We start from the raw sequence: 26,787 nt of genomic DNA, 5'->3' as shown, positions 1-26,787 counted from the left end.
CCTCTGTCGCCGTCGCCGACGCAGCTGCCGCTTATTTCGCTTAGCTGCTAAGCGATTTCCTTGGAGAAATTCAGTTCAGCTCGGACGCTCATCGCGGCCATCCACACGTTTCGATAGTTAAGGCTTTCAGAGAACTGGAGTGATCAGAAAAGTGCCAGTAGCAAAGTAAACAAAAATAAATCGAACATATAACCTCGCATTTGCGAGTTCTGCTTAGAAAGTTATTGAAACATGGTGGCTACCGAGGAACTTAAAACGGTAATTGAACTAACCAATTTTGGATCGCTTTAGCCCTATATCTGAGTTCTAAGTCCTTTAGGGGAAAATATGAACTGTAAGAAATGAATTACGCATACGACATGCTGACCAGTAAATTTGGTATTTTTGGAGCGAACATAGCTATTAATAAACAAGCAGTGGCGCATGGCTAAGATTAGCTATTCTTTATAAATTTGGTTGAGTATCAGTATATCAGTGCCTAGTAAGGGCCATTTCAAATTAATTTAAATTTAAAGAACCGGAAATTCTTGTGCAGACTGATAGAAAAATGAAAACCGCGTTTTTTCAAAATATTAGACCATTTCTTAACAATTTAAATCGGTTTAAACTTGTAAGCCTCTTGAGCTTTGTTTTTAGGTCTTACTACTTTTCAATTACCAAGGCAAAAATGTTTGAACCTTTTTAATTAGCTACTTAAAATTGCATTTGTCGTCGAAATCTTGCCCTCAATCAGAGAATTAATTTATTAGGACTAATTGCGAAACGATTTCCAAGTGGGCAGCAAAAATATCTAATCGAACCAAAGCTCCCCATGAAAAAGTGTACTTTAAGTTGAAGATTTATAAAGCCTGCCCCCTGAACAGTTTTGTTTACGGTTCCGTTTGCTAGGTTACCAAGTTCTCCAGCTCTTATCGAGAGCAATAAACCATTGATTAGAGTGGGCTTAGGGCCCTGGGATCGAGAGCTTTGTACTTGGGGGGTGGCACACCAACCTATCTTGCCCTTGGCAGTGGGACAGACTACGCCGATCGAACGGTTGCCACTCGACAAGGCCTCTCAAGTGGTTCTAACCAGGTGATTGGATGGGCCATTGGGAAGTCGTACACCCGTAACTGAGCATGAGCAGTAGGCGCTTATCGGGGAGCCTGGAACATCGTCAAGACTTCGGAGGGAGTAGCAGCTGCGATCGGCGTGCGGTTCACGCAGCCACTAACTGCTTTCGATAATGGCCAATTAGCTGTCCACCGTTGGACGTGACGCTGGGTTCTTTGGATTAAAAAAAAAAGATCCAAAAGATCGGGTTCTAGCCTGTCAAGTGATTCACTTTTCGGCTGATAAGGCTAGTCGTGATTGGGTTTTTGGCCTTGCCCCACAGTGCCAACGCTTTATCAAATCGGCTAGTAAAACAGGCAGCAATCATTGCAGCAATATAATATAATGTTCATAATTCCAGTCGCGTGCCAATCAATTGTTGTTTATGCTCTCTGACATATTTACTCCGGGTTTATCTGGCCTGCACTGAACTGTCGGGCAAGCTGCAGGGTACAAATAATAATATTTACATATCAATAAGTTGTAGCGTTTCATGGCCAATCGCATCCGGCGAAATGTTTCTTTAAACTTTTGTATTGGATGTAAATATCCCGCACTTAGCTGTTAGAAGTTCGACTTTTCGTAGGGCCATTTTGCTTTCCTACTCCCTTATAATCAGGGTATGTTTTAATAAAATATTCATTGTAGCTCCTTATGAGTCATAATTTACACATTTACACCGTATTCTAAGCACTTTTTTTTTTAAAACACTATTTGGAAAAGAACAGAATTTTAGTTTTTCTCTATCGGGTATTAAAGTTAAAGTTGTATCCCATTGAATAAGCGCCCCAAAGGAGTGCAAAAGCCACAAGAAGGAATCTTTATGGCGGTATTGCCGTTTTCATGGTCTATATTTAAAAGCATTTGAATGCCAGGCACACCTTGCAACAGTAGCAACATCCATGGGTAAACAATATCGCTTTAATTACCGCATGGGCAACGGACTTGAGCAAATTAAGGGAATTGCGTCAATAAAAGATATTGTCTACCGACCGAGTGAGCTGCCATGGCGCGTTCCCGATAAAGCCAAGCAAAATGTGGGCGGAAGCATCGAGCGTAGGGCCATTGTGCGTCCAAGGCATCCACTCGCGGATGGGTATGGGACTCGGAAAACGGGGCAGGTGCTTGGGAACAGGCCTCCCAAGTGCAACATGTGCATATGGCACATGGCACATGGCACAAGGCGCTCGCCGAACTTGACATCGGAAAAACAACAGAAGGCAGAAACAGAGTGAAGAGCACAGCGAACGATGCAAGCAGATTAGCATGTGTTGTTTTGGCAGCCCTATTCGTACACTGGGCAAAATTTCGGTCACCTTTACTGAAGTGGGGTCTTGAGTGGACAGTCGCTTTTGTCGCTTTAATAGCATACTTTTAGACCGCTGTTCCATCGCTTAGAAATTTTTATTCTTCTAAATATTATTTAATAATATGTAATGTAAAATGTTGCATTTGTTAGTTTTAGGAAACACTATACAGTTTAATTTATTTTTGTACATCTAAGATTTCAGAAGAATGCATGTTATTATGCCAATCAATTTTATTAAGTTTAATTTATTTTTTTTACATCTAAGATTTCAGAAAAATGCATGTTATTATGCATATCAAGAGTGAACTAGAATTGATTTGATTTTTGGAGCTGAAAGTATTTAGCTGAATACAATTTAAGTTAGCAATACACAAGATATCTAAAAACAAAAAGTCGAAACTAAAAAACTCATAACAATCCCTTTTCGCAATATGTTTCAAAAGCTTTTTTCTCACTGATTGGTGGGTGTGTCAGTCGCATCGCTCTGACCCCCTCTCGCTGTCTCCCTCGCACCCTGGGCCCTCTCGCTCGCACCGCCGGCGATTGATCGACTTGTTTGGGTGCAAATGCGGCGACAGGTTTCTTTTGGCATGCACTTGACGCCATTAAGAGGCACCTACGTGCTTCACCTTATAATTAGACATTCCACTTTAACAACATTTTAAGCGGGCGCCTGCACATCCATTAAGGAATCAACAGCCACGTCCAGCTTCCTCCTGTTTACGGCCGGAGAATCGGGTTCCTGATGAACTTGGCTAGTGCACCTCAAACGCACCGAAACTCATTTAGCCATTTGATCTTATCTGGCGGAAGTACTCGTTTGCTTGGACTTTGCTCAGCTCGCTTGCCGTGGCGTATACGTAATTTTTGCGTGCTTTCGCAATAGAAGTCATTTGATGGGCAATTAATACGACAATGCAATTCGGAATTGGTTGATCGATAGCGGGAATGGGTGGATTGGTGGGCTAGTTAGACAGATACTTCCAACAGGTTGTTCTTTTATTTTCGGCTGTGCACATTGTGAGCATCCCATTTCAAGAGGAAATCCATTTGCATCTGATTCGCGTAATTTGTTGGCAGTCCAACAAAATGCCGACAAACGTGCCAGACGAAATAAAAGTTCTATGCACAATAGAAGAATCTTCGCCAAGAATCGAGATGAAAATACGTTTTTTCGAAGAGACCACCGATTCAGTCTGCTCGAGGTGTTCGCACGAGACAAACCACTGCCCCCGAGGCAACCCCTAAAATTAGCGGAAAAATCAAAACAAGAATACGTGTATATATAGGCGAACGCGCTCCTAAGATAATTAATGGGACGCGATAGAAATAAGTGAAATACATAATCCGATCTATACTCGTACAAGCCATAACACAGTGTTTTTTACACCAACAAAGAGTCGTCAAATTTGGCGCAGTGCGTTCTTTCTTATATAAGGCGTGGCTGAAGAACCCGGAAATCGGCCGAACCTCGAATGGATTCGGAAAAAGTGGTCCGCGCAATGGCCCGTTGGTGGCAGGTAAATTGCGCAGCATTGCATTTTAGAGTTTATTTAAAAATGTGTGTTTTTAAATGGAAAAGGGTTTTAAGTACTAGTAGGTTCAGTGGTTTACAAGGCAAATGATAATTTACTATTGAGGATGTAATGTTGATATTTCTTAAAGGGGTAGTGGTTGCAGAATTGGATCGTAAATGTGTTCACTGTTTATTTAACTTTTCCTTTAGAATGGTTTTCGCTTTTCCGAGGGAAATCTCTTTAAATTGATTCCTTACATCGCTAAATGTTGGTGTTTTCCTTAGGGTCCTTGCAATTTTCACAGTTATGTATATGGTTTTCATCGCTGTCCAGAGAAACACTAAAATTTTGCCTATTATCATTGCCAGGCCAGCGAGGAAACTGAGCAGGGCAGCAATCGTAATCATTATGAATGGAGGCTATTTGATTGTGAAATAATCCTGTAAACAATTCTTCTTTTTGCAGACTGTTAGTCAGGAGGACGGGGACTCACGCAATCCAGTGACCTATGACCTCCTGCAAGAAAGCGAATCGAGGACTTCTAAGACCCGGCAATATGTGGCGGCTTTGATAAGTGGGCACAATGAATTTATTTATTGATTGATTTATTTATTGACCAACAATTGATATCTTACAGTTTGCTTGGGCGCGGTTGCCGCAGGAACTGCGTTATCCTGGACGTCTCCTGTGCTTCCGCAGTTATCTGTCGAAAACGGAACCATAAATCAAAGCAGTTTGAATTCCAACTCGACTTCCACCAAGGATGACATTCGACTGACCGAATCGCAAAGTTAGTACCTTTCTTATAACGTTAAGTTTTCAGATTACAGAATAACGCTTTATATGCCACTATAATGTTCATATTGCATTGATAACGTATCTTCTTGCATTTTGATTCCCATTCAAGTTAAGGGTACATGTCAAGTGGTGGACATATACATTTTGGGAATCCCATTGTATCTGTAATTATTTTAAAATACCTCTTAGTAATTTTTCACTTTTCCAATATCAGGAAAAGGTAATTTAGCCAGTTACTTGTTTTTTTTGTCTTCGGTTCTAGCAATTCATTAAGTTGACCGAAACTATTACGGCCATTTTGCTATCTCAGGTTACAATTGGTTGGGATTTACGTGATAATGAACAGTATAGATAAAGTATATAAGTTGATTACAACTGGTTCTGGGACTTATTAACCAGCGATTGCTTTCCAGAAACATGGGTGGTGTCCATGTTGCCCTTGGGCGCCCTTTTCGGAGCCCTGCCCTCCGGATACATTGCCGATACCATCGGGCGGCGAAATACTGCCATGGTGATGGACATACCCTTTATCTTGGCATGGATCTCGATCAGTTTCGCCAACTCCGTCGGCTGGCTCTACTTGGGAAGATTTTTAATCGGTAAGTGATGGAAACTGGATAGTTGGAGCATGATTTAATGTGCAGCATTTCAGGTATCTCAACTGGCAGCTTCTGCGTGGTGGCTCCCATGTACATCTCGGAAATCGCGGAGACCAGCATTCGCGGCAGTCTGGGCACATTGTTCCAGTTGCTCCTTACGATCGGTATCCTGTTCATTTACGTGGTGGGAGCTTTGGTCTCGTGGAAAACCCTGAGCATGCTCTGCCTAGCCATACCCATCCTGCTCCTCTTCGGCCTGTTTATCGTGCCCGAAACTCCAGTATATCTACTTAAGAGGGTAAGGGACTTGAGAAACCCGGCAATATAAAGTATTTTTATGAAGGCATGCAATACTATTAGAACGTATATATCTTAATGATTTGATGAACCATATTGACTTAGACTGTGGTACCCTTTTGAATTCCAGGGCAAGCGCTCCGAGGCGAATCGCGCACTAAAATGGCTGTGGGGAGATTACTGCAACACCAGTAGCGCCATCCAGGCTTTCCAAAACGACTTGGATCAGACTGGAGCGGATGCCTCCGTAAAGGACTTGTTCAGCAACCGAGCCTCGCGGAATGGAATGGTGATCTCCGTGCTGCTGATGGTATTCCAGCAGTTCTCCGGCATCAACGCCGTGATTTTCTTCATGAACGAGATCTTTAAGTCTAGCAGCACCCTGGATCCTGACGTCTGCACCATAGTGGTGGGTGTGGTGCAGGTGATCATGACCCTGGCCTCCTCCCTGCTGATCGAAAAGGCCGGCCGCAAGATCTTGCTGCTCCTCAGCAGCATGATTATGACGGTCTGCCTGGCCATGCTGGGGGCCTACAACACGATCCAGAGGCACACGGATGTGTCCCAGTCCATTGGCTGGTTGCCCCTGCTCTGCATTGTGGTGTTCATGGTGAGCTTCTCGGTGGGCTACGGCCCCATTCCCTGGATGATGATGGGCGAACTCTTCATGCCGGACGTAAAGGGCATCGCCGTCTCCCTGAGTGTCATGATGAACTGGGTGTGCGTGCTCCTGGTCACATGGGTCTTCAGTCTGCTCAAATCAGTTGGTTCTGATGTGCCGTTCTGGTTCTTCAGCGCCTGGATGGCGGTAGCCACTGCCTACGTGGCCATCGTCTTGCAGGAGACGAAGGGCAAGAGTGCCAGCCAAATCCAGAGCTGGTTAAGCGGACGCTGAGGATCGCAGGAGGACTCCATCCCATAGTTCATTCTAGCTAAATGCCGTTGAATAAGCAGCCAATGCCAAAGCTTTTTGCCACCTTTGCAAAGATATGTTCTATATTTCATTTTTAATTACAACGATTTAGCAGCCATTGAATCAGGCACAACTGAACTAAAACCCATCGAAAGCCAGTATATGTAATTTGTCTTAATGTTATTACAATTTGTTTCGGAGTTAAGGCTAATAATGCGCTAAATGCAACTTAACTTATTGATGTTCCACAATGTTCAGTTACGTAGTATAGATCAACTAGTTCCTAAGCACTCATGGTCACGGCCAAATATCCATATAAGATTCGATTGGACTTCCACCCAGTTATGTGTAAACGTACTTTGGGATTGCACAGACATATACCTATATTCATACTTCTGTGTGCTAGCTTTAACATATGTACATATATTTGATAATAAAAAATGTAAACTTTACAGGAACTGTAAAGTGTTTGCGGGTCAGATTGGGGGCGATAGCCCCAGGCCCGGGTACGCCCCTTAAAATGTGAAATTGGATCACTATCAGGCGATTGCAGTCCAGCGGCTGGACGTTGGCGACAGGCCACGCCCACTCCTGGCGCCAGTAAACAGCGCCCCATTCCACTCACCACCCACCACCCACCGCCCACCGCCCCGCGCCTTGGTGAGTGTCAAGGTCATCGTCGGTTGATTGATTGATCGACATCGAAGTCGGAATCGCCAGATCGGCGACCAAATGCAAATTGAAATCGCGCCAGCCAGCGCACTGCGTTCTTCGCAAATATTTAACGCAATTACAGGAAGCCATCGAAGCCCCTATTTGTTTATGTATTTGCTCACATGCTCAACAGGTTGGCGACAATCAGCAGCAAAATAAACACTAATGACAAGTATCGCGGGGGGCGGAAAAGTGGGGATGATGGTGCAAATGGAGATCATTTGGCAGATGGGGCTTACAGCTATTGCCGCTAATTCCAATTGGCGTTCTGGCAAATAAATCGGGGGGATATAACCTATATATGTATGTATGTGCACGGTTTAGCTGTGAATGGATAAATAAGGTAACAATTGCAATACTATATTTTATTTTGAACAAAAGCTGAATTATTTAAAATTTACAGCAATCATATTTTAATATTAGCTAACATATTTTACGTATTCATGTAAACTACCTTGATTATAAATTATATGTAAATTTGTTAAAGTTTGATTATAAATAATTATGAGACTGTTTATTTGTTATGTTAAAAACAACACATAACATTTAAAAATGCAGCACTTGGCGAATTTACAAAAATAGTATCACAAACAGCTAATAAACTGGATTTTAATTGCCGTTATTGCATTGGTGTAGTAGTTTACAGCAATGCCGATTATTTTTATTCCTGTGTGAATTTCAAGTGTTTGGTAAATAAATGTATTGATGGGTTATCAGTTATCAATCAATGTGCGCAAATAACAATGTTATCATATTGTTTAAAAATAAACTGCACAAAAATTTAAAATGGTATTCCCTCTAAGTTTCGGCTTGAAGTTTTGCGAAGCTTGTGGGCGTTAGGGTGGGCGTAGCATCATGGGTTGCTTTTTTTACATGTTTGTCTTTGGAATCTGCATGCTTAATCTCAACTTTCTAGGTGTTATAGGGTCTGAGATCTCGAAGTTCATCCGGACGGATGGACAGACATGGCCAAATCGATGATTTTTATTCAAAATATATGTACTTTATATCTGATACATACTTTTCAAGGAATCTAGTTACCCTCTTACTCAACGAGAATCGCGTATATCAAGGTAACATGTAGCATCACATGACAAATCTAAGGTCCTCTTTGTACCCGTTACTCGAAGATCAAAAGACTAAAATAGATTTTTTGTTGTTTGACATATGCATATTTATGATCAGCAATACTAGGTCATGTCCGCCTGTCTGATCGATTGGACGTTGAGATCTCGAGGACTATAAAAGGTAGAAAGTTAAGATTGAGAAATTTATTTTCAGGAGACGCCCAAAAAATCACGCGTTTGAAAATAGTTTTATATATATTTTTTTTTATTATTTGTCATGCCACTTTCTAGTGATTTACTTCCCCAGCTGGGCAATTGGTACCTGATAGTCGAAGAAACTATAGCGTTCTTTCTTGTTTTAGGTAAATAAGAGAATATTGATGTGTGGCATCATTTACGCTTATTTTTACTTGTTTTGTAACTAATTATTGAATAATTATAGAATTTATCTATAAAAGCTTATCGAAAATTGGAGTAGCAACTTCCTATTGGCTCACTTGAAATAATATATGTATTTTCAGATTGCACTAAAAGTTCCATCCGCCGATTAATACATTACAATACATTACGCAACTATTGTTGTAACAATTGCATTGTAACAATTGCAGTATTTATAATGTTTGCTTTGTTATCATGAAGCAGTAAATGGCATTATAAGTTGGTAGCTACCTATTCTCACGAAGGAATTACGCATTTACGGACTCTTTATCTTTTATTTGTTTGGCCATTAAAAGATATTCGATTTTATTTTTAGGATTGCTTGCTAAAAATGGAAGGCAACAAAACGCAACTGGTCTCTAAATGGGCATCAGCCCCAAACTCCTGGTTTACCATTTCTATACAAATCACGTTTGTTTTTTGTAATAAAAGTTTGTCAAGACCTGATAACCAGTTTGTAAAACATGCTCATTATCAATATTCATTCCCCAACTGCAGCTCGCTTTCCCGATTTAAATTTAGCAGAACGTCATAAATAAACGCACTGACTTCTGGCCTGCGATTCCCATGTATTTCCATCGCAGTGCCGGTTCCGGATGGTGTTAACCAGAATAGCCACGTCGATATAAGGCACTTAAGTGCCTACACCGGAGACATGTCAATTAGCAGATGTGCGGGGCACGCACCATTCTGACCGCCTAGCCAGGCAATTAATTGAGTATGTACTAACTGTATCGCTAGGCCATCGGAATACGTCAGTTCCCCAACCGGGCACGCAGCATGCTAATTAACTTCCTCTTGCTGGTGATTCACAGCGATCTGTATCGCCAACTAGCTCCAAAGTTTTCCACACTTCAGTCCGGAACTAGAGGTCTGTGAGCACCTCAACCGAAGCTAAATGTGTTTTTTATGGGTTAGTCTGTAGTGCCATGCCAAAAAAGGCTGCGGAGCATCGGCCAATTGCCGACTGGGCTGATAAAAATCACATAAATTCCGAGCTCAACTCTCTCAGTCAGGCTTGGTTCAACGGTCGCGTTTAATTCGCTATAATGCGAGTGTGGCTGCCCTTGTGTGTGATAAGTCTGGATCTCTACAATCCACGATCAATCCACGTAGTGTGTGAGTGAGCTTCCTCAGTGGTGTGTGGAATTCGTATTATCTAGCCTCACTTGCGACTAAGTACGAGTATAAATGCGTCTGTCATAATTTGCCAGGCCCAACAGAAAAGCGGCAAAACACCCGCGATCCCACATCATTTCCATTCCGGCAGGCCAGCCAAACAGTTAGCTCTGATCTCTGTGCCGAACTGAATCCAGAACTGAATTAATTCCCGCACTACGTGTTTCACTGATTGCCCACTAATTGATAATTTCGGCTGCAAAATGGGTAAGTCCGACGACATAGTTAGTAAGTGTGTCGCCGAGTGTTGGTTTTTAGAGTACTGATAAATTGGTCATCGAGTGTCGCCTTGAATTATTATAAGTATTAAATATGATAATAACTTGTGCTCCGATTAGACTCCACATTTAACGCATAATCGTACGGAACGTGAACCGAGTTGTTGAGATAAAGTTCCCAGAATCAGCTTGTTACCTTTTCATTAGTCTTCATCTGACTTCGCTGCGATCGGTCCGCATTCCCTGCTTAGATTTCTTGTTCCAAAGGACCTGTAAGTTCCTCGATCAGTTTAAACTAATTAGAAATATAAATGAAACCTGTAAGAGCTGCACCCAAAAAGATAGGTTCAATTGCTGCTAGTCTAAGGGATATGCATTATTTTTCACAAAAGCAAGAAGGTAGCAAGAACTTAAAACAAAGTTGTAAATGTATGCTTGAAAAACGATCATCAGTAGATCCTATTTTTACCCTCACAGATTCAGTTTTAGAGTTTGTATTTTTCCAAAGGTTCCATATATACGAGTGGTTGGCTTCAAAATCAATGGAAACTTTAAGCACGTAAAAATCAATGAACTCCAACATATCAGCCTTTGATGGCAGACATGTCTGCGAAGGTAGCCGAAATTTGTAATCGTATCTTTACTTACTCAATCAATGAAAACACCACTGAATTCTGAGGCACTGGAACATTGTCTTATCAAATTGGCTTTAATTGCATTTTTAAAATGTGTGTCTCGTTAGTGAAATAGTGATGTGTGTGAAAGTGTTCATAGTTAATGACACTTTTGACATTGTAATTAGTATTATACTTGAATAGCTAGTCTGCTTAATAAGTTGCTTTGTATTTGCGCCCTGATAACAATTTTAAAAACGCCCCCATTTGTCTGTTGGGCTACAAAAAAAAAACATTTTAACCATATATAAACTAAAGCGCTCTCAGAAACACATTTATTTAGCAAGTAAAAACAAAACCCAATGCTAAATGGAATTACGGAAAGTTTTGCCATAGTCAAGCGTAAACAAAAAAACTCACTTCCGTTGGCTGCGAATTGTTAATAAAATTAGCTGTTCGACTTATACAGCTATAAGCTTATAAGCTTATCAAAAGCTGGGTACTTGAATTATCGGAACTACGAAAATCACGTTATGGTTTATTACCAAAACACCACGGAGGATTTTTCAAGAATGTCAATAAATTAATGGAACCTAAACATATACAAGTATATTACATATTTAGCTAGGTGTCACAAGAATAATTTTGTTAACATTTTGTGCTTACTTTTCCATGGAAGCTTTGTAGTTGGAGTATTTTTATGAAGTGCTAGCTCAGGTGTTCCTTAACCACCAACTTGTTGAGATACTACCCCAAGCAGATATGACAATCGGCTCCATTTCGAAAACCTTCACACCCTCTTCACGTGTCTCGCCTTAGACGCAGAAATTGTGTCACCACCTTCGATTTGGAACCAACTAAATAAATCCAAGGACAGGGTCGTAAACTGCATCGGCAATTACTCAATAATGAACAGTCGTAATCAAAACATGTTTACGCGTTTGGTGACATTTGATTTTATTCAGAAATTCAGGAGGGTGTGTAAGTGCCGAAGGCACTTGTAGATTAGTGCTTTTTAGTTTTTTTTTAGCCCTATACCGGTATTTACCACATACTCAGGCAACAATTATTAGAGCCTTTGCATAATATTATGCGCTTTACTTCCCGTATATAAATTATTCAGTGCAGACTATGAATCTAGGGAAAAAGATTCAGGAAAAACCCACTTGTATATCAAGTTTTGCAACCGGCTTAAAAGCCTTTCCCTGCTTTTTTAATCCTTCACTCGAAGGAGTTTTTGGGACATCGGTATATTATTTTTTGGGCTAATATCTGATGTACATATATAATCAAGGCTATGCCTTTTTAGATTACCAGGACCGAAGTGGGCCGGTCGCCCTTTTCCGGCGAGGTGGCGGAGCAAACAATTGGAGATTGGGGCATGGTTTGCGCTGCACCTCCTTATCACATTCCACATGTAGGAATATATACGGGAATGTATATGGGCCAGTTCAAGTGCAAAATGCACACAAAAAGCGCGATTCCGACCGAACAACAGCGGAATATTGAGATTTCGAACCGATGCCCATGGCAGAGAGAGTTCCGATCGGGAGATGGCAGCTCCGGTGATAGTATAGTGTAGTATGGTATGGTATAGCCTATAAATGGGATTGTCGTGGTTTGGGAGGCGCTTCCCCGATAAGATAATGCACGTGTAAGAGCACTCGTCAAGTCAAGTGTCAGTGAGCATTATTGGACGTGTATGGATTTCAAAAGCCTGCCATATAAGGCGGAAAATCTTTAAATTCGCGCAATGCGGCGATTCGAACAACATTACAGTTCTCCAGGGGGACTACGTCGGTTTAAATTCAATTTACGGATCCTGCTCGCGTGGGATTTACTTCGATTCGAAGGATTTTTTTCTGTAAGATTACAAAGTGCATAGCTAATAATTCCACTAATGACTTGGTGTCGTAATCATTACAAAAATCTGCTAAAAGTGTCAACGGTGATTACGCAGTAGTAGTAAATAAATTAATTATCAGTATTAATGCGACAGACATTAATTTGTCCACAGTGCAATTAAATCAATTTGGTAATTTTACCGCATTAAATAATGAGTTCCGCCTCCGCCTAACTTTTTCGGAGCTATTAAGTCCAGATATACTGGCTAATGGTCTGATAACGTGACGATTTGAAAACTGCACATAATGTGTCAAGCTGTTTGGAGTACAATGGGAAGCTATCTGGCTTCCCCTCCCATATGGTGGCATGCGTCATTCCGCACTTCGCATTCCGCACTCCGCATCCCGCCAAGAAATCGGAGCAGTGTCGAGTTCTGACCGTTTGAACTTGCACCCGATTGAATTACAAATGCGGACAGCATCATTAATCCCAGTCAGCAGAATTGCTAATGAGGCACTTTCGCTTTTCCACTCTTGCGCTCTTGCAGCTGCTTCTGTACACTCCCAGGCGGCCAGATGCCCTCAATAAGCCGGGTGGAGGAGAGCGGAGTACAGTACTCCTACACGGAAGTCAGTACGTTCCAGATAAGCGAAGGAAACACTCGAAACATGTCACCTGAACCGGTGAAGTCCGGTCGCATTTTTATGGCTGCCGTGGCAGGTGAGTCAATATTTTTATCATTTAATGTACTATAAATAAAACAGTTTTCCCCAATTTCCAAAGGGGTGACTAAAAAACATCATATCTTACATATTACATATATTTATATCTTATTTACATTACTAATGAGACAATCAATCAGCAATGTCGGCGATTTGTCATATATTGATTCATTTTTGTTTTTAAAAAATAAAATCCATACTAAATACCTAAGTTAAACTTAAAGCACATTTTACTCCAAAATAAATCTATTACGTTGTTTTAGCCAACTTGTCCGCCTTTGTGGTGGGCACCACCCTAGGATGGACCTCCCCCATCGGCCCCAAGCTCAAGTCCGAGGACACCTCAGACTCACCGCTGAGTCGGCCCATTACTTCCGACGAAGATGCCTGGATTTCGTCCCTGATTGCCGTCGGAGCTCTGGTGGCTCCATTTGTGGCCGGTCCGATGGCCGACCGCATTGGCAGGAAGTGGGTGCTCCTCTCCAGCAGTCTGTTCTTCGTCCTGGCATTCGGCTTGAATATGGTGGCCTCCGAGGTGTGGATCCTCTACATGTCCCGCCTCATCCAAGGATTCGGCGTCGGCTTCGTGATGACCGTGCAGCCCATGTACGTCGGTGAGATTTCCACGGACAATGTACGCGGAGCCACCGGATCCCTGATGCAGCTCTTCATTGTGGGTAAGTTTGTTGATTAGAGGCAGCAGAAGGACGAATAATTAATCCTATATTCTTAATCTTCAGGTGGCATTCTGTACGTCTATGCCATTGGACCGTTCGTTTCATACCAGGCTCTGCAGTGGTGCTGCATTGTGGTTCCCGTGGTGTTCGACGTGGTCTTCTACACCATGCCCGAGAGTCCATACTTCTTCGCCGGAAAAGGTCGAAAGTCGGAGGCGCTGAAGGCGCTGCAGTTCCTGCGGGGCCAGAGTCCCGAGGGCGTGCACGACGAAATGGCCGAGATCCAGGCCAATGTGGAGGAGGCGATGGCCAGCAAGGGCACGGTGATGGATCTGTTCAAGAACGCCGGCAACCGCAGGGCCTTGTTCATCTGCGCTGGCCTGATCTCCTTCCAGCAGCTGTCCGGCATCAACGTGGTGCTCTTCAACAGCCAGTCGATATTTGCCAGTGCCAACACTGGGCTGGATCCGGCGATTGCCACCATCATAATTGGCTGTGTCCAGGTGGGATCCTCGGCTCTGACGCCTCTGGTGGCCGATCGCCTGGGCAGGAAGGTGATGCTGCTGACGTCTTCCAGTGTGATGTCCATTGGACTGGCGGCCCTGGGAGCATTCTTCTACATGCAGCTGGTCAAGGGAGACATCTCCAGCGTGGTTTGGATGCCAGTTCCTGCCCTGATTATCTACAATATCGTGTACTGCACGGGCTTCGGACCGCTGCCGTGGGCTGTGCTCGGCGAGATGTTCCCGGCGAACATCAAGTCGGTGGCCTCCTCAGTGGTGGCAAGCACCTGCTGGACCCTCGGCTTCCTGGTCACCTTCTTTTATCCCAGCCTAGATGCTCTGGGCTCCTACTACGCCTTCTGGCTCTTCGCCGGCTGCATGGTAGTGGCCTTCTTCTTCGTGCTCTTCATTGTGATGGAGACGAAGGGCCTCAGTCTGCAGGAGATCCAGGATCGACTCAATGGCAAGCGCAACTAGAAAGCAGGTCTCTTAGTGATAGTGCCCTTGGTTCCATAATGATAAGGACCCTCTTGCAAGTATTTTACTGGTTAGTGTTGTAAGTCAGATTCCATTGTTACATGCTACTCCTGTTAAGTCGTAAAGAAAATACAAATCTAGTAATAATAACTATTATAAACCAACTTTTTTCACTGTTTACAACAATTACGTATGAAAAACGTTTGTCAATTACATTTTTTAGACACTTGCGGGCTTTTAACCTTTTTAATGGCCCAAATATGGGACATAGCGGCAGCTTATGCTGCTCAATCTCAATCTGATTGATGTCGAAGAACAGATATCGTTCATTCCAGTAGATACAACGATAGACTCCTGTAACTCCAAAGCAGACTTGCCCGATACCTACATAGCTGAATTTCCAAAGGAAGGCCATGAAAAGAAGGCACATGAACCTCCTCTGTAACTAAATAAAATAATATAAATATATAAAGGTTGAAATAACTGGCTATAAGCACTATAAGGTAAAGCTAACTAAAGGCTAGGATACATACTAACGTTGGACTCCCATTAGGTTGTAGTCCAAAATGTTCGCTGATTCCTAATAAAAATTAAAAAACACTAATCAGAGCATTTACTAGATAAGTCGATTGTCTATATCATCTCTCAGCTTTAAAGGTATGGGCTTCAAACTTTGGCATTTAAGTTTTGTTTAAACTTAAAAGAACATTTTTAAATTAATGACCTATGCGTCTTAACAAAAACATAATAAATTGTATCATTCGGCTTAATGACAAGTAATTCTTATCGGTTTTTTATCTTTATTTTTAAAAGTTTTACCTTTTTTACCTTCAGGCAGCCTAAACAATTATATATTGAGGGCGGTGAATTAGTAATACTATTGTATTGGACATCACGTAAACGGGGTTTACTTATTTGCTAAGATACATATTTTATATATTTCAATATTTATTGACAACATATATTTACAATTATTCACGACAGGGTCCTAGATGATAGATCCTGTGGATGGAGTCTTTTTAATCTTCTCCTTACTTTCAAGAGACGTCTAGCGAGAACATTTGGATGGTCTGATCTGGTTTATGCCTATGTTCCAATCCTTCTCCCATTTTTCGAATGAATATTCCTGTAAGGCTTCTGCGGCAATGACCAGGGAGGGCTATCTAACTAGACCTGCGGTATCATCAGCGTATGTTGCAACGAGAACGTCATCAGTGTCCACAGTTTGTGCGGATTATGGTAATTACTTTTAAGTCAATGCCTTACAGTATGAAATATTATAAAACTGTAGATTTAACACTGATATATAACGTATGTATATTATATGTATATTATATTATATTATATGTATATGTATATCAGCTGTATATTATATTATATCTCTAAACTTTGTATTAGATAACAGCAGTCTATTATATTTAATGTGTATGTATCAATATATCAAGTATATATCAAGTTTCTTCTATTTCATAGTAGATTTGCATTTCTCATTCTTCTAATATACATATATATAAATCATTTTAATCTAATGCCAATAACAGTGTATGTGGGAACCCTACTTCACTTATTTTAATATATTGCTTGGTAATTCTTAAGAATATTTCCCCACCCTGTGATGTTAGGATGCGGATTCTTCACTTAATACAAATTTATAAAAAAAAAAAAAATGTGGCATGCAAGACCATCAACAGAATGTCACGTAGGCAATTCAATGTTATACGCGTTTTCAAATCTCACGACTGAAAAACACAGAAGCTTTGCATGAGCTAACACTGGAATTGATTTTTCTGAATCACTCATAAAAACGGAAACACAAAAAAACATAAAAAACATTTTTCCGCAATGGCTGAAAAAACACAGGACGCCATGCTGGCCGAAATGGACTTGATCTTTCTGGACCACATATTGCCGAGGTGCTGCAAGGACATTACCACCTCGCAAGCGTTCTACAAGGACTACACCGCCGATAAGCCGAAGCGAACAGTCACTGCGTTCCGGAAGCAAACGGATCCCGCCCTGATTTCGGGCCACTATGCTAACAACCTGAAAGTCCGGCAGCAGGAGCTGAAGACGCGGACATGGCCACGATCCATGGACTGGCGAGAGGAGTACGCACAGTTCGTCAAGCGCAACAAGTGGTGCAACGAAGAGATCTACAAGCTCTTCTTCGTGCACCCGCCCATCGATTATTACCTCATCAGGGACTATCTGCAGGACCTGCTCAAGACCACCTACATCTCGGACTACTCGCCCAACCATTACCACTCGCTTATCAGCCAGCGCAAGCATAGGGTGCAACTCGATTCTGACGGCATTGACTATCGGACGACCTATGGCAACTACCACAATCGTATCCAGGAGGAGGATCCGTTCAAGGCGTCCCTTCTCCCAGAACCTGCATCGAACGTCAAGAGCATGGAGATAGGCAAGTTTGCCAAGGAGATGCGCAAGCTGTTCACCAAGTACAATCTCACCACCTACTATGAGACCATCTGCCTGCCGGCGCTGATAAAGGCCAAGGATGGTATTATGCCATCGGGACCCATCGATCGCTACACACTTCGCAAGTACTGAGTCGAAATCAAATCGAGCTAACCAGTTCACAATTACACAGCTACTGCAGTAATGCAGTTGGATTTATAAATTATACTGATTGTAGCTTAATATTTATTGCTGTACGAATTATACATTCGGAGTCTACTATGGCGCTAATACTACTATATCATAAAAAGGCTTACCTATTTATTCATCAAAGATGATAGCATGGTTTACAGAACTAAAACGGTTATTCCAAAGACACTAGGATAATAAGATGCGTAACGGCCATACATTGGTTTTTCATTATGCAGCCACTTTTTTGGAGCATAAAAATCTAAAAATAGAATTCACTTGCTTGTGTGAGTGAAAACAGTAAACAAAAAAGTTGAGCTAGAAGACGATTTTCGTTCCGAAATCAATTTTGATCTAAAAACCAATTTGATTAATGTTTTGGTCAATTTCGTTGTAATATGAGCTAAATATTATTTAAAAATTGATGCCGTGACTATTATTTTTTTAAGAAGTTGTTTTAATATCCTTTAGTTAAAATCGCCGCTCGAATTAGCTACCGTTTACATATAAATATTTTTATTATTAATTATCTGTAAGATATGTATTTTTTGGTACCCAGGGAAAACCACGGGGAGGACATTACAATTGTAATGGGGTCATTTATATGACCTTCGAGTCGACTTGAAATAATAAATGTTAAACATAAACTAAGCTAGATTTCTAACTATTGTTTTTCGATATAATTTGCTCCTTTTTTTAATTCATTTTATTAAATTTTATTAAATGCTTAAAAAGTAAAACTTTTATAATTTTGTTTAAAATATGTATCAATTTTATGCACATAACAGTAAAGATATTGATTACCCTACACTGAAAGGGATATATATATAATAATATAAATAATATAATAATAGATATAAATAAGTATCTATTATTTTGTCATAATTATATTAGTGAGTGAAATAGTGAGGTCTTTAAAGTGAGTAGTAAAAATTGTCTTAAATAATGCTTGAAGAATGTTTAACTTACTGTTGGAACTCATAGTTATTGCCGCTTTTAACATTTGTTTAGGAACATATTTTCATATTTTCTTGTAGCACTATAATTCCCAACTAGTTCTAGTGAAGACTGTAAGGCATGTCTTCTAATTTAGAGTCACAAAATATTTCAAGTAATCTCTCTTACCGGACGAGCAGTGAGTGTAGTGTATGTACCGCTGTATGTATATATGTATGTATGTATGTATGTATGTATGTATGTATGTATGTATGTATGTATGTATGTATGTATGTATGTATGTATGTATGTATGTATGTATGTATGTATGTATGTATGTATGTATGCATGCATGCATGCATGCATGCATGTATGTATGTATGTATGCATGTATGTATGTATGTATATATATATATATATGTATGTATATATGTATGTATGTATGTGTGTATGTATGTAGTGTGTGTGTTACTTGCACAAAGTAGTAAAAATTGTCTTAATTAAAGCCTGAAGAATGTTTAACTCACTGTCGGAACACATAGTTATTGCCGCTTTTAATATTTGTTTAGGAAACATATTTTCTTGTAGCCCTATAATTCCCAACTAGTTCTAGTGAAGACTGTAAGGCATTTAACTTTAGATCGAGATAGCCTGGAGCCAGCTCTAGAGCCAGCCCGAAAAAATCGTGTGCAATAAAATCGTATGGCGTTACGCATCTTATTATTCTAGTGTCTTTGGTTATACCACAGACATTCGAATAATGTTCCCCGACTATCCGCTACCCGCTAGTGGAAGTTTTTCTTTTTTTAATTTATATTTATTAAGCCGGTAGGTCCCTATCGGCTTGCCAGGTTTGTGGATCATGGAGATGAGCTTCCACTGGGCAGGAAATCATTGCAACCTCACAATGGCGTTGAAAATCAACGCTATGTAGAGGAAAGCACGACTGGGTAGTGCCTTAGAGTGGCATTGCATTGTGGCATGTGTGTCCCACTGACTTCAGTTATCTTGCTAGGGTCGACTTGGATTCGGACAATCGTTTGGGACAACAGAATGAGTGTCTCTTCAGCCTGCTGCGGACTGGCTAGATTGAAGGTTGGAAGCGGCAAGGTGATCGGCAAATGCTTCTGCTTGTTCCAGATCAGACCGGCACCAAACCCGTTGCGATCTACCAATGGAGCTTTCCCTAGGCAACTGCTCCTTCAACATCATCATCATTAGATCAATCTGCTTCTCTTGGAACGATGGGAGAGAGTTAACGCTTTCGTTGAGCGACTGCAGAATGGATTGCTAGTGCTGCAGTGCATCGACTCCTGTTGACTTAGCTGTTTGGATTGATCGCATTCTTTAGCCATGTCTGCATAGGTTACTACGCCTCGAGAGTGGGTCTGCCGGTCGCCAGTGGGAGCCAATGGAATCTTCTCGTGGAAGACTGCAGTTTTTAGCAGGGTGGTCACCGGCACACTTTACACAGATGACTATTAGAGATTCAACAAAATTATCTGATAGTGCATTTATAGCGGTTTTACAAGTAACATTTATTAAATCACTTCAACACATAAGTTCAATGAAGGAAGTACAGGGCCTTTTTGTTGCAGGTAATTACAATACGTCATTGTTTAGGGATATAACACTATGTCTGTATAAACACCGATTTCATTAAGTTTCTCACCTTCTGTATCACAGTTACATGGTTATTACAAACGTGAGCGTGTGTATGTTTTTCTGTTTTGAACGCATACAACTAGGATAGACAACACATATCTCTGCGCATATAACTATCGTATAAAGTAACTATATCTTGCTGGCGTCAACAATGCGGCCCAACAACACCTAATATAAAACCAGAGTATAAATAGTTTTGATTACAGTTAAGAACATAATCAGCGTTGAAACGTTTGGCTAAAAACTAATAATACCCTCATCGTACATCGATCGTCCTACCGACAAAGACGTACCCAGTACCTCCGCTAATTGCTTCAGTTTACAAATCGTATTCACTTGGCTGGAGCATCAAACGCGCAATAACAAAATAATAAAAGCATATTGCAATCATCTGAAGTCTTTTGAAAATAGCACACTAAGGAGATTTTAAAAGATTTCGCTTTGCTTAATCCTACCAAGTACAATTACACATATATCTAGAGTATATCAATGTAGAACTCGCACAACACGTACATATGCCTCCGCCAGCATATTTTAAAACCAAATATGCCGACACACGGCTTGTATATGTATATATAAATGTATCATGGGTAGGCTTTAGAGCAGCCGTACCCCGTATAAAAATGCAGTTGCCTGATTCTCCCTGGCAACAACAACGCGCTGTCTGGCAATAGTAACTAACTCAATTGGATGTAGACGGATACGTTTGATATTTGCACTCGTGCAGCATCTGGAATGAGTGCTCGAAGTCCCTCGGCAGCGAGGATAGTGCGTGGGCGCTTTCGGTGCCCGAAATAGTTTTGATCAGGCTGTTGGAGTTCAAGGACTCCAGTTCGTGTGTCTCCGAGTTCGCCAGCTCCACGATGGCCGAGCTTGTGGGGGTCAGCAGCTGCTCGCTGGCGATCACTTGGCTGGGTTTCCTGCATAAAGAAATTTGGGTTTTAATAACCGATAACAGGTGAGTTCGACAATTGGAAAAAATGGCCTAAAAAAATAGTATGTTGACGTATCTGATCCGATACTTAACTGACATCTATAAGATACTATACAGCATGGTGATAATATTTTCTATTTTTTTCTATTTATAATATATTAAAATGCCATCCCACACATGTTACCCACTTCAACAAGGTAATGCGAAAATTAAAAGGGTCAATACGATAAAAGCCTTACCGCTCGTAGAACTTGCTGCTGCCACTGCTTCGCTTCTTCCACAACGGCCACTTGAGTTCCAGAAAACCGTGCTCCGGACCGGCAACCCGCAGTAGGCTCATCAGGAAAAAAGTGGCGTAGAACCAGCTAACGATCATGACAACGACCAGGAAGACGCCAATCTGTATGTAAGGCAATATGTTGGATGCCATCATGATCCCGCCAGCCAGACCAGTGGTGGTAGCCGCCATCACTGTGGGTCCAATGATGCGGGATAGTACAAACTGTGTAGCTGCCAATCGCTCCTTAACCGGGGACAACCGGTAGTGAATACCGTAATGTAGGCTGAAGTCCACAGCCAGACCGATGGCCGTGCTGACGGCAATACTCTCCAAGATGTTAAGCTGCCAACCGAGCAGGATGAGCACCGCCACAGTGTTAAAAATGCTCAGCGATACGGTTAGAACAGCGAAGATGGAAATCAATATGTTGACAGTAAAGCATAAGAGCACTGCAAGTGATGCTGCCATGGCCAGGCAAATGGCAACCAAGGTGTCATGCGAAAGGGTGTCCTGCACATTGTAGAACTTCAGATCGCTCGTGAACCATCCCCCTTGAAGTTCTGGAGGTGCCGTTTTCAACTGCAGCTGAAACCACTCCTCTACAGACTCGTAGAACTGCCTAATATTTGCGTAAATGGTGCTGTAGGCCACGTTGGACTCGAACTCGATAACCAGGGCTTTGACCAATAGCGGCGTAAATGATCCGTTGGTGCTATATTCTGCACTCTCATTTCCACTCATTCCTAGGTAATCCTCCGTCTCCAGTCGAGGAGCATCTGCAAACTTGGGTCCTGCCACGCCAGGCCGGAAAAATGTAGTGTCATACATGTTGGATATGCTTTGTGGCAAGCAGTACTCAAATATGGGCGGCTCGAAGGGGAACTGTGCGTCACAGCAGGGCGAACGGTCTTTTCTGGTGCTGTCCATATCATCGATGCATCTGGAAAATGAACAAAGCCTCCTATAACGTATTGCAATATGTATTGGTTCCTATATCTCCGGTCTGGAGCGAATCGAAACTGTTGTAAGTATATGATTGCATGTGCTCACCTGCGTTTCATGTAGTCGATGAGATTTTCAATGAAACAGTTGGGCAACAGCAAGCCGAGGGTCTCTTTGTAAAAGGGTTGCTGCCGCACACTCTGGCAAAAGTCAAGGATCCAGAGTTGTGCCGGCCTGCTGGATACGTTAAAATTATTGTCATAGTGCAGGTGGCCGTATGCATTGGGGTTCGTATAGTCTCCGTCGTCCACCGCCTGAACTCCCCAGACGAAATGCATGTGCATCTTGAAGTTCTCGTACGCCTGCAATGGCTTTTCGAACCAGAACTGCTGCTTAAGACTAGAGTAAACCTCAAATGGATGCTTTGACCCAAAGAGCTGGAAGTGGGATTTTTCCGGCAACTGGAGTCCTGGATACCAGAACACAATGACGGCACTGGACGCGCCTAGAGCCCCAAAGATCAGCAGCCATAGATAGGCATAGTTCATGATGCAGTGCGTGATGCACTCCTCAAACATCTGACAAAACCGGTTAATTGACTTTTTGCAGGCGTGGATCAGCTTCATCAACATCGGATGATGGCAGGATATCCTGGTGGCAAATAGTCGTTCCATGATAGATACCGACGCGGGCAACCAAGTTATCATAAGTAGGTAGTTGGTTACCACGACAGTTCCCGCAAAAATTCTGAAAATAACGTTTACTAAATGAGTGTTCTGGTTAAGGGAGAAACTAACATTTTGCTACATTGTTTGATATTTCAATCGCTAGGTATTAACTTACCCAAAACACTTGATAGCTGTTATAGAGCTGCTGTAGGAGGCATAAAAGGCGCCGGCGGTGGTAAGTGAGGTAACGAACATGGATGCGGCGGCATGTCGCATAGTCAGCGCCATGATGTTTTCCAGCGACTCCGTGTGATCACCGTTTTCCAATGGCGTGGGGAGAGCGCTCTGGGACTGAGTGGTCAAGGTACGTCGATTGCTGAACCTCTCGGCCAGCACACATTGCCAGATTTTAAGAAACAGAAATACGTCATCTGCTCCAATGCCAATTATTACTACCACGGCCAAAAGATTCATATAGGGGAAGAACTCGAACTCCAGCACGATGGCGTAAAAAAAGTACGCTAGTCCCAGCGAAAAGCAGATGGCTACACATGACATAAAGGTGATGAATGCCGATCCCGTGTACAACCACACGCTGGCCATAACGAATGCCCCTCCCAGCGAAACCAGCCACACGTCCGTCAGCAGCAGCTCGTTGAAGAGCTCGTTTTCGAGGCCCAAATCCATCGCAACCACTTCCACAAGCTCGTTGCTCAGTTCCCTGAAAAACCAGTCAGACAATTAATATCAAACAGAAAACACCAAAAACATATTTAAATAAAAAAATTACAAAAAAAATTGCAAAATGGATCCAGTTCAACGGGAGGAGGAGTTGATTAAAATGGAATTGCCAAGGACGAGGGTGCTCGTAAGCACCAGCAGAGCGGATTATGTAGACCATACTGGAAAAGCTGTTTACAATCCCGCGATCAAGAAAAGTCAAGAGGATCCCTCTCTAATAAGTGGCCACTACTGCGCAAATCTGAAGGTTTCTGGTATAGAAAATATAACAAAGACATGGCCCGAATCAATGAACTGGCGGGAGGACTACGCCCAGTTCATCAAGCGCAACAAGTGGTGCAACGAAAAGATCTACAAGCTAATATTTATGTACCCGCCTGTGAATTTCCAAATTCTAAAGCACTTTGTGAGGGACCTTCGTAGATCGGTGTACATGAGCGATTACTCTCGAAACGACTTCGTTTCCTTTGTAAGTCGACGGCGCTACAGGAACAAAAAAGGTTACTCTCTCAAGGATGAGGACTATCGGACCACATATGGGTGCTATTATAATAGCTTGCAGGAAACGGAACCGTTTAAGAGCTCTTTCTATCCAGATCGTATGTTAAAGGACCCGACTCTGGACAGAATCGCCAGCGATTTAAGAAAACTTTTCACGAAGTACAATTTGACCACCTATTTTGATACTATATGTGTTCCGGCCTTGATGAAAGCTAAAAATTCTGTTATGCCCTCCACACCAATCGACCGGTATCAACTACGCAAATATTAACAACGGTCCATACTTACACTTCTTCCCATTCGTGGAAAAGCGGGAGCAAGCGGTTGGATTGCGCTACGGGTATAAATATCATGGCGTATTTCAGGTATATATTCGAGTCCTAAAAACAAGGTAACAATATTATTTGGTCGAATTAAATGCAATAAAAAAAGGCAACGGGCAAAAACATACAATATCTACAAAACAGAAACTTTTTTAAAAAATCAAACACTCACATTTGACTTGATGAAACCAAAATCGGTGAGAAAATTCAGGACGTTAAAAACGATATTTAGCCGCTTGCACTCTTCAGGAGCACGACAATGCGGTATTTCGTTGCAGTGGTTGTCCATCCTCAGGTCGTGGAAGTACTCATAGCAGCCTAGGAGCAGCGTGTGCAGCGAAGTAACATCTTCCGTGGTGAGGTCGAAACAGGAACTTTTATTGACCAGCATGGCGGCGTAGTTGGGAAGTGACCACGGCCGGCAGCACTCGGTGGTTAGCATCTCCGGCTCGCAGAAAGCACGGTAGCTGGGCACCTCGGTGATCTGGTCCTGTAACTGGCACATGGCCAGCAGGCCGTTCAAATCAAATAGCGAATCGGTGGCGTTGGGGCCGATCCGCTGGACCACAAAGTGAGAGTACTCCTTCCGCGGTGATGAGTCGCAAAAGAATCCCTCGATGGGTTGGCGACGATGCATGTCTGCCCAACCGTCGGTGGGCAAGGTGGCGGCTTGCTTTAGAAGTCGCCACGTACTCTTCTTGGTCTGGACCCGTTGCTGATGCTCGTCCTCGTCCACTGAGGTGGTGTTGTGGCCATACTCGATCTGCTCAGTGCGTCGGGTGGGTTCCAAAGAAGAGGAAGCGCTGTCGTTTGTGATCTCGTAGTCACGGAATACTCCGCTGTCCCCCATCCAGGTGTCAACATCGAGATTTGGGGAGGGAGAACTAGTAGCCTTCAGCCGTTTCTTGAACTGCATCATCTTCTGGGTCACGTCGTGATGCTCGTGACTGCTTTGGTTTTGTTCTTTACGCCGCTTGTTCTTGTTTTTGTTTTTGTGCTTGTTTTTGCGTCGCCTGTGATTCGGATGCAGCCTGGACTCCACATAGCCCTGCTCCACCCGTCTCCTCTCCCACAAATCCGATGGATTTGAGAAAAGCACTCCATGGTGGTCAGTCTCCTGCAGTAAGTTATACCAGGCCGTTAGGCGTTCTCCAATCTTGGTGCCACGGGTTTCAAAGCCCTGTAGTGGAATAAATTATAAAAAATTAATTTTCTTAAAAATGTGAGCATGACAAATGAACATATTGTAAAGTGTGTGGAATTCGTCATCAACATTATTGTTATTTAGTCAAGAGTATTTTCCACAATTTTGATAAACTTTTAAACAAAAATAATATTATTGAGATAATACAGAAACTATTTGTATAGAAGGCATTCTGTAGTTTCTTATAGCAATCCTATAAGAATTCTAAATATTTTAATTCGCAAAACTTGTATTAAATATATTACAAGCAATTTATTATTAAAAAATGTTAAAAAAATTTTTAATTTTTGTACTGTTTGAGTGTGCTCAATATTTTATAAATTGATTGTAAATAAAGTATTTTAAGATATATTGCTCTAATAATAATTTGGACAAATTTTATATTTCAAACCAAGGTGGGATCGCTGAAGTCCGGCAGCTTGTTCAGGATGAGGGCCACGATGATGCAAGCGACACAGTAGACAGCAATGGAGACGACCACCAGGTACGGACGCCTGGCCAGTACGTGGTAGTACCAGTTCATCCTCTCCGAGTCGAAGCACAGCATGTCAGTAAAATGTGATGCCCGAATCCTCTTTAGCCTCTTCGCATAGTGGGAACATCAAATGATCCTTGCGTTAACGAGTCCATTCAGTGCATCCTTGGAGGCTGGAAGTCTCAAATAACCTTGGGCTGCTGGGTGCTCTTTGAGACCAAGCCAAATTCTATTGTTTTGCTTCTGTTATAGATACTGACTGCTGGTCAGGCCTCCTCCGTAGAGATCGGCTTGTTGAATTGCATTTCTACATATGTGAGGGGTCGCCCGCGTAAATAACTCAGGGTACGGAACTAACTAAAACAACACAAAAACAACCGAAAACTATGCGAATAAGGATAACGCAGAAAACGGTGAAATAACAACAAAAAGCAGCACAAAGGATACACTGAGTTAATACAGTGTTAAACAAGTCTGTCACCAGTGATGATGGCCTTAAGCCAGACAAACAGCTGTTCTCCGAAAGAGA

At 42.1% G+C, this 26,787-nt stretch overlaps 5 protein-coding genes across 7 annotated transcripts; 4 read left to right on the top strand and 1 right to left on the bottom strand.

The window, feature by feature from the left end:
• The first annotated feature begins 17 nt into the window (after positions 1-17).
• Positions 18-6,987, top strand: LOC6552712 (facilitated trehalose transporter Tret1). Its single transcript, XM_026975802.1, has 6 exons — positions 18-258; positions 4,384-4,492; positions 4,556-4,708; positions 5,130-5,315; positions 5,369-5,613; positions 5,743-6,987. Exons 1-6 carry the CDS (start codon positions 232-234, stop codon positions 6,505-6,507), a joined length of 1,485 nt encoding a protein of 494 aa, XP_026831603.1. The 5' UTR covers positions 18-231; the 3' UTR covers positions 6,508-6,987.
• A 2,755-nt stretch (positions 6,988-9,742) lies between these two features.
• On the top strand, positions 9,743-15,583 carry LOC6552713 (facilitated trehalose transporter Tret1). Of its 3 annotated transcripts, none has more exons than XM_015154084.2 (4): positions 9,743-10,130; positions 13,148-13,320; positions 13,586-13,999; positions 14,063-15,583. In XM_015154084.2, exons 2-4 carry the CDS (start codon positions 13,176-13,178, stop codon positions 14,977-14,979), a joined length of 1,476 nt encoding a protein of 491 aa, XP_015009570.1. In that variant the 5' UTR covers positions 9,743-10,130; positions 13,148-13,175; the 3' UTR covers positions 14,980-15,583. The 3 variants fall into 3 exon arrangements, with proteins under 3 accessions (XP_015009570.1, XP_026831440.1, XP_001979005.1); XM_026975639.1 differs by lacking the exon at positions 9,743-10,130 and adding an exon at positions 10,173-10,413; XM_001978969.3 differs by lacking the exon at positions 9,743-10,130 and adding an exon at positions 12,489-12,619.
• A 1,151-nt stretch (positions 15,584-16,734) lies between these two features.
• LOC6552714 lies at positions 16,735-17,702 on the top strand. The gene has a single exon (XM_001978970.3). The coding sequence runs from the start codon at positions 16,822-16,824 to the stop codon at positions 17,551-17,553; it is 732 nt and encodes a 243-aa protein (XP_001979006.1). The 5' UTR covers positions 16,735-16,821; the 3' UTR covers positions 17,554-17,702.
• A 2,336-nt stretch (positions 17,703-20,038) lies between these two features.
• On the bottom strand, positions 20,039-26,758 carry LOC6552566 (protein dispatched). Its single transcript, XM_001978971.3, has 7 exons — positions 26,175-26,758; positions 24,752-25,759; positions 24,545-24,636; positions 23,190-23,735; positions 22,455-23,093; positions 21,364-22,344; positions 20,039-21,110 (listed from the first exon to the last, which is right to left on the bottom strand). The coding sequence occupies exons 1-7, from the start codon at positions 26,328-26,330 to the stop codon at positions 20,873-20,875; spliced, it is 3,660 nt and encodes a 1,219-aa protein (XP_001979007.1). The 5' UTR covers positions 26,331-26,758; the 3' UTR covers positions 20,039-20,872.
• Positions 23,755-24,700, top strand: LOC6552567. The gene has a single exon (XM_001978972.3). It carries the CDS (start codon positions 23,820-23,822, stop codon positions 24,525-24,527), a length of 708 nt encoding a protein of 235 aa, XP_001979008.1. The 5' UTR covers positions 23,755-23,819; the 3' UTR covers positions 24,528-24,700.
• Positions 26,759-26,787: the final 29 nt, after the last annotated feature.

Source organism: Drosophila erecta, unplaced genomic scaffold (assembly GCF_003286155.1).
Source record: "Drosophila erecta strain 14021-0224.00,06,07 unplaced genomic scaffold, DereRS2 tig00000000-arrow-pilon, whole genome shotgun sequence".
NCBI lineage: Eukaryota > Metazoa > Arthropoda > Insecta > Diptera > Drosophilidae > Drosophila > Drosophila erecta.
The sequence above is the reverse complement of the archived record's forward strand: the minus strand, read 5'-3'. Positions and strand labels throughout refer to the sequence as shown.

Bases quoted from the DNA above. Each gene is read 5' to 3' on its own strand.
- LOC6552714 (XM_001978970.3), top strand. From the start codon at position 16,822: ATGGCTGAAAAAACACAGGACGCCATGCTGGCCGAAATGGACTTGATC.
- LOC6552567 (XM_001978972.3), top strand. From the start codon at position 23,820: ATGGATCCAGTTCAACGGGAGGAGGAGTTGATTAAAATGGAATTGCCA.
- LOC6552566 (XM_001978971.3), bottom strand. From the start codon at position 26,330: ATGCTGTGCTTCGACTCGGAGAGGATGAACTGGTACTACCACGTACTG. The intron at 25,760-26,174 runs GTTTGAAATATA...ATTCCACTACAG, and splicing joins ACTTCAGCGATCCCACCTTG to GGCTTTGAAACCCGTGGCAC. The intron at 23,736-24,544 runs GTAAGTATGGAC...CTGGTTTTTCAG, and splicing joins TTCCACGAATGGGAAGAAGT to GGAACTGAGCAACGAGCTTG.
- LOC6552712 (XM_026975802.1), top strand. From the start codon at position 232: ATGGTGGCTACCGAGGAACTTAAAACG. The intron at 5,316-5,368 runs GTAAGTGATGGA...GCAGCATTTCAG, and splicing joins CTTGGGAAGATTTTTAATCG to GTATCTCAACTGGCAGCTTC. The intron at 5,614-5,742 runs GTAAGGGACTTG...TTTGAATTCCAG, and splicing joins CAGTATATCTACTTAAGAGG to GGCAAGCGCTCCGAGGCGAA.
- LOC6552713 (XM_015154084.2), top strand. From the start codon at position 13,176: ATGCCCTCAATAAGCCGGGTGGAGGAGAGCGGAGTACAGTACTCCTAC. The intron at 13,321-13,585 runs GTGAGTCAATAT...ACGTTGTTTTAG, and splicing joins TTTTATGGCTGCCGTGGCAG to CCAACTTGTCCGCCTTTGTG. The intron at 14,000-14,062 runs GTAAGTTTGTTG...CTTAATCTTCAG, and splicing joins GATGCAGCTCTTCATTGTGG to GTGGCATTCTGTACGTCTAT.